The sequence below is a fragment of the Fukomys damarensis genome, unplaced genomic scaffold (genome assembly GCF_012274545.1).
Source record: "Fukomys damarensis isolate Sample0158 unplaced genomic scaffold, DMR_v1.0_HiC HiC_scaffold_30, whole genome shotgun sequence".
Lineage (NCBI taxonomy): Eukaryota > Metazoa > Chordata > Mammalia > Rodentia > Bathyergidae > Fukomys > Fukomys damarensis.
In genome coordinates, this window is record NW_022900942.1 from 1849362 (window position 1) to 1856749 (window position 7388).

The following is a 7388-nucleotide window of genomic DNA, read 5'->3' on the forward strand; positions in this document are numbered from 1 at the left end:
TTAATCACTCTGCTAATTTTTTCCCTTTTTAAAAAAGTCACTTATTGTTTACAATGTTTATTAGGGAAATATACATTACCATAAGATATTATTTTAACCACTTTGATGTGCAATTTTCTGGCATTAATTGTGTTGACATTTTTCTACAACAAACACTCTCCTCCATCTCTATAAATTTTACATTTTCCAAAAATAAATATGTATATTAATTTTTAAAAATAAAGTTTCTGCAGCTCCCGACTCTTAACCTACTTTCTACTATGAAATATGATGAGGAGTTAAAACCATCAAACCTCAAATATAGTGTAACTGAGAATCCAAATTTAGAGGCCTAGGTGTTCATTTTTGCTTTATATTCCTTTTCTCACTTTTTATTACTATTACTGTAATATGTAACATGTGGAGCTAACATTTTAATTTATTCAGTTCTCACCCACCTTTTCTTTTGACCAGAGTATAGGAGAGAATAAAGTTCATGTACAACATATCGATCCTTACTTTTCCTTTCCTTCACTCCTTCTCTCATCTGTCACATTCCCAATGGATGGCAACATTTTTATCTCAGACTGTTATTCTGTAGAGTCTCTTCAGGGCACTATGCATGTCCCTGTTCCGCAGGCTGTAGATAAAGGGATTCAACATAGGAGTGACCACAGTGTACATCAGTGAGGCCACCATACCCTTCCCCGGAGATTGTAACACAGCTGAACCCAAATACACTCCAATGCCTGTTCCATAAAATAAGCAAACAACTGACAGGTGAGACCAACAGGTAGAGAAGGCTTTATGCCTTCCACCTGATGATGGAACTTTCAGAATGGAAGAAATAATTTTATAGTAAGAGTAAAGATTCCATGAGATAGGAAAGAAAGCAAATAGAAAAATAAATAAATACATTAATATAGTATTGGTAAAGGGATCTGAACAGTTATGGTTAAAGATTTGAGAAGGCTCACAGAAGAAATTAGCAATTTCCACATCCTTGAAGCAGGTAAATTGTAAGGCAATCATGTTGTGTGTCTGTGAGTCCAAAACACTAACTAAGAAAGACACCAAGAGTAAGGAGGCAGAGGAGGAAGGGTTCATAATGGTGGGGTAATGTAGCGGGTAACAGATTGCCACAAACCGGTCATAACCCATCACAGTCAGGAGCATGTAATCCATACATCCAAATAAAACATAGAAAGACATCTGTGTCAGGCAGTCCTCATAGGAGATGACTCTGTTCTGAGTTAGGATGTCCACAATCATCTTTGGGACTGTGGTGGAGATGAAGCAGATGTCAGTGAAGGACAGGTTGGAGAGGAAGAAGTACATGGGGGTGTGGAGGTGAGAGTCAGAGATGACAGCCAGGATGATGAGCAGGTTCCCGAGCACTGTGACCAGGTACATGGACAGAAACAGTCCAAAGACGATGAGCTGCAGGTTTGGGTCTTCTGAGAAGCCCAGGAGATGGAATTCAGAGAAATTTGTGAGATTCTGTGTTTTCATGTTTTTTGAGCAACTTTTCAAAAATAAATGTCATTAGAAAAGTAAAACAGACAAATGGTAATACACATTTTCTTTTGAAATATTCACAGATAAAGTACTAATAATTGAAGTCCAAAGCCTTTACCAACACTACTCAATTATGGAAAAGCCAATTCCTCAAGACATTTTCATGATTGACATTTTTGTTATCCTTCTCCATCTGTACACACTTACTGTAGAAGCATTCTTCTAAATAACGGTGCTTTATACTTCAGAACATCACAATTCCAGTGAAATACATCCAACTCTTTTAAGAAAAATAAAAGAAAGTAGAGCCATTCCCCTAAAAGAAAAAAATATTCTATTGCAGTGAAATTAAGAAGCACTCAATATACCTTTTTTCATAAAATAATACCAAGTACCTTGATTTGGGGTAGAGGTAAGTATTAAGATCTAGAATTTTATTATCTGAATATTAAATTAAAACTGATGTATCATAATTGGAACATATTATGCTGAGATCCAGTTGTCTCTGAGGAGTTTTTCATTAATCTTGGATTTCCAGTTTTTCCCTTTGAAGAATGTAATTACTCTTTCAAACTTTGTTCCACATTAAAAATTTACAATGATTTCTTTTTTGGGGGGACACTGTGGATAGAACTCAGGTCCTTTTGCTTATAAGGCAGGCAATGAAACCTTTTAGGTAAATTTTACCATAATTTCTATCCTCAGTTTAAGTGCACTTACATTTTCTACAATAATACTTCAGTCAAGCTTAAATGATATAAGAATATCCAGACCACAAATGTGATATTGGTGCACTTTCAACTATTGATGATTCAAATAATTATAAATGATAATTTATAATTACCTGTGACATCTTTAAGGTTGTAGAGAATTATTTTAAGCAGCACTTTACAGTGTCAATAAAATATGTGGTTTGTAAGACACTGTCTTTTCATCATTTCTGAATTCTACACTAGCATGGTAATATAATTTACTGTTTTCCTGATCCTCTTACAGTAGAGGACTGATTGCTGTACTACCAGTCTCCTCTTTCTGCCACATGGAAGAAATTTCTTAGGTATGTTGTCTTTTTTTAGGCCACAGTATAAATTATTGGAAAACATGCCAAACAGAAAAGGAAGTTAAATAATTTATACATAATTGCAATTATACCAGCAAAAGAAAAATGTACTTAAAGTAATGCAAATACCTCTACACACAATGCAATGGCATCTCATGGATAAAATGATTATCTACCTTATATGGTTGTACTAATTATTTTCTTTTAAATTAAATAAACACTGGTTCTGTATAATTAATGTATAGATTTGCTTGGAGACTTTTTTAAAGTCTAGATACTCAGATCTCAGACCAAAAGTAATGTAATGATAATACATGCATTGAAATTTTTTTTGATATTTTGTAAAACACCATTGAGAACCACTGTCATAGAATATTTCCTGGCATTCAGAAAATGCTTCAATGTTATTATCTAATATGATAGCAAATAATAACCACCATCTATTAACACGAAAATTTTAAAAGGTGAACATCAAAACTAATAATTTATAGAGATCCAGAAAGTGATCTAAATGTTGGCATTTTTTTGTATCTGTACATGATTTCATTCTCTTGAACAATTGTTCCCATGAGCTTTTACTATCATAGATTTCTTAAGTACATCATTTTCCTATCAAAGTTTCCAAAACCTTACCACAAAATACCTAAAACTCATTAAAGAAGTTTACAACAGTGATACCTGTTGAATCTGAAATGGAATAGGTTCCATGAGCAACTATTTGTAAATTTTCCTGAGAGGAACACAGATCTAATGTAAATATTTTAATTGATGCCAAGCCTTACCTTGGAGAATGACCTCTTTTAATTTCTAAATTCATTGTGAAAACTTCCCAGTCACTTATTAAAAATCTGTATAAATTATTCACTAGGCATAATTCTGATTTCTAAAGCTTAATATATATCAAATTTCACAATTCTTCAATTATATTTATTTTGCAAAACAATACCCTGCATTATCACTTACAACCTTTTACTGTGAAGATACTTTATAGGAATATTTCTAGAGTATGTGGTACAATGATGTATTTATTAAAATAAAGGAAATATTATCATCATATAGAATATTATGTTTCCATTAGTCTATGGTGGAGAAGATTGCTCTGGGATGGGAGTCAGAAATGAACATTTATTTCCATATTACTGACCTGTTTCAAGAGGTAGAATATGGGTGAATCTATCCCCCGCTCTGTGCTGATGCTACTTAAGGAAAATCAAAAGAATTACACCCATCTCCACAGATGTGACAATGATAAGAAGTTCAGAACTTCAGAATTCAGTCACTGTTTTTGTTTCTAAAATAAAGAAACATCACTATGCACAAGAAATGATATGGTAAAAAGTATTCAAGTGGCCCTGAAACATGGAATGGTGTGACGCTCTAACATTTGTCTCAGCCTTAGACACAGCTTGACCTGCACAATTTTTTGTGCTGTGTGTTTTTTTTTTGTGATGAATATCTCTGCATTCCCTCAAATGGTAGATATACATGTACTTAATTAAGGACACACACATGACACACACATGAGCTGTTTTATGTTTCTGTACCTCTATGGAGCAGTCATGAAAAGGAATGCATGTGTGGAGAGAATATACCAAGTAGGTCAAAGGCGTGCTGGTCTATGACAGTTATTGTGTCTCTTGTAAACAAGAGAGGGTCCATTCAGTATTTGAAAGACATTTTCTTTAAATCAAGGATGCCTCTTGAACAAAGTATATACTGTGGAGAGTCAGATGTAAGGAATAATACATTATTTCTCTCCAAATAGATGCATATAATTACAAACAAAAATAGAATGTCCATTGCAAAAGTAGGAAAATGGTAAGCTCAGATCATAGAGTTATTGAATAATACTAAGATCTTGTAATCAACAATTTTTAAACCTACATTCTATTTTCCCTAATTTGATATTACATATATTAACCCCATGTGGAGCAATTGTTACTTTTTTTTTATTGAGTTTATTGGTACATTTAGGGATACAGTACAGTTACATTCATTGTTGGGATCATGTACCTTTACATGGCAAGTCTTGATTCTCATTTTTTCCCCTTACCTCTGCCCTCCCTTCACCCCCTCCTCCCCTCCCCATCTACAAACACTTTATTTTCATCTTTTCATTCTCTCACATTTTTTTCTTTTCCCTTTTTGTTCTTCCCCTATGTATCACACCTTCCCTACACCTTTAGCTCCTTTCCTCCCATTTCTAAATGTCAGTAATCTTATTAGAATCTTATGCATTGTTGCAGAATATTCACACCAGGGAAACTATTTGGTATTTACACATGTGGGACTTATTTATTTCACTTAGGAGTATATCTTCAATATGTATCCATTTTCCTATGAATGAATCTATTCTCTCGCTCTTTATGGCTGAGTAATATTCCATTTTATAGAAAAACCACAACTTCTTTATCCAGTTTCCAACGGATGGGCAAATAGGTTGTTTCCAAGATTTAGCTATTACAAACTGTGCCGCTATAAACATGGGTGTGCATACTTCTCTGTGATATGATTCTTTTAGTTCTCTTGGAAAGATACCCAACAGGGGGATGGCTGGGTCAAATGGCACCTCCAGTCCAAGCTCTTTGTTACTTTTTAACCCATACACAGGGCAGTTGTGCCAACTGCAAAGCAACTCAAATGACAATGTTCTGTCCCAGAGATACTGATGACCTCTCCTGTATCACAGACTTAATAAGTGGAATTGAAAAGATCAAAAATTAATCTCACACATTCTTTCCAATGAACTGCAAATTTCACTGTTTCCTAAGCAACAGAAATGTTTAGGCAGATGTAATGCAGTTTTAACCACAAGAACATGAGATACACTATTTAACCCTCTTCTCGAGAAGTGGAAATTTGACCCAGACCTTTTATGTCCCTAAGAGATATTGTATGAAATAACCGCATGCACAAAAAGCATGTGGAAAGATGATAGAGTATAGTGCACTGGTAGCAGGAGTGAAATATGTGCTGTACTAGCAAGTGTATGCTCTTTTTTAGTCTTTGCTTCTGACCTACTTCAGTCCTGGTGCCACACCCTGCTCTGTTCTGTGTGCTAATGACGGAAAATTTTTATAAATAACACAAACCTATAAAGTGTTACAATGTAAAATGGCTTCTGCTGTCTCTAACAGCAGTTTGCTTTGTTTAGCTCAGAACGAATAGGCACTGAAAGTACTAATCGCTGAATGTGGTGTTTGGTCTTACCCTGAGATAACAGGGCACATCAAGGTCTTGAGATCCTAAGAGACTGGAACCACATGGTAGTAAAAGCATCAAGATGAAAGAACCCATTGGTAACTTTTGCTCCCCTGACCCTGAACATCCCCTTTCCTGTGGACAAGAATAGATAAGTAAGCAAATCTTAAAAGTAAACTCCCCAACTGTGAAGAACTGATACGTCTGGATTGAGAAGATTAACTATTCTGTGACCAAGATTTGAACTATGAGAATGAAATGAAACCACCCAAATGAAGTCAATGCTGTGAAACCCTACAAAAGGAGGAGTTGTAACCCAATGTATCATGGATCCAGGTACGGCTTATGTGTGATCAATCCTTATCGCTTAATAAATGTTATTTTACTTCCATTCTGCTCCTTCTCTGTGTGTCACTTACTGCTTCATTCCGTAACACTAACAGAAAACCCCAAAAGAAAGAGCACAGGCATCTTTTCCTGAAGTGCCAGCAATGTGAAATACTAGATTGGGTTGTTAAAGGGACAATCTACAGGGACTGGTATTCAGTGCTCTCTGTCTGTAATCAGTTTTACCCAAAAACCTACTCAGATTCTGTTAACATTACAGGGTCTTCCATTTCTATTGGCAATGATAATGTGACTTGTAATGATAGGGAAACAAAACACAAGAAATGAAACAAACTACATACAATGCAGCCTCTGTGCCTGGAATGCAGGAAGCCCTCCAAATCAGTTCAGGATGGTATGGTTACAGTCCTCCTCTTCTACACCCTTAGCATTGCATTTGTCATCCTTTTGGAGTGTCTAGAAAACTGCAGAAGGAACCCGTTTCTGCTATTATGAGTGAGACACCAATGGAAAACAGAATTTGTAGAAAGCAAATTTAAAATAATAATACTTCCTTCCCCACTACCAGTAAGAACATAAAATTTCTATTTTAATGACTGGTATTTTGATATTTATTCTTTCCCATCTGACTACCAAAACTGTCATTTTTGTCCTTACAGCAAGGAAAACCTATTTCAAGCATCCTTTCCAAATGTACGAGTTACCTCGGCACTTACTGGGTGGTGCTGTTTCTCTGCTCAGTCATAGTAAATTAGAGCAGATCCAAAGATTCTCTTATGTCTGCTGCCCAATGGAACCTCAGGCTCTGTCCTCAAGATTAAAAGTGATACAAATTCATGTAGGAACTTTATCAGACCACTATAGGCAGTGAGATATAGCCATGGAGCTCACTGGACTGGAATAAACAAACTGAAGGATGGAAGGCACAAGAAAATTACTGACAGTAATATGACATTTGAGTCTCAATGCACAGCACTCGTAATTAGCCAAACTGTCCTGTGCCATTCCAACCTCTAAGGAATTTGTAATCTAATGATGAAGGAGATAATAAATAAAAAATATTGACAAGATGTCTTGAGTTCTCACTATATTCAGAAAAGGTTTTGTGTCCTAATCACATCTGTTTGTGCATAACATTTAAATCACTATCTGTGTTAATTACATTTTTGAAGTAAAATTCACATAACACATTGTATGCACATCAGTGACTTTTATTACCTTCATATTTTCCTGAAGCACTCAATAATCTACAGCTTCAAGAACATTTCATTTTCCAATCTGA

The 7388-nt window shown here is 35.2% G+C and overlaps 1 protein-coding gene across 1 annotated transcript; it reads right to left on the reverse strand.

Moving 5' to 3' along the window:
* Positions 1-561: 561 nt before the first annotated feature.
* Positions 562-1491, reverse strand: LOC104854645 (olfactory receptor 7E24). Its single transcript, XM_010613249.1, has one exon. It carries the CDS (start codon positions 1489-1491, stop codon positions 562-564), a length of 930 nt encoding a protein of 309 aa, XP_010611551.1.
* Between the last annotated feature and the right edge of the window lie 5897 nt (positions 1492-7388).

Coding starts and splice junctions, on each gene's coding strand:
- LOC104854645 (XM_010613249.1), bottom strand. CDS start 1,491: ATGAAAACACAGAATCTCACAAATTTCTCTGAATTCCATCTCCTGGGC.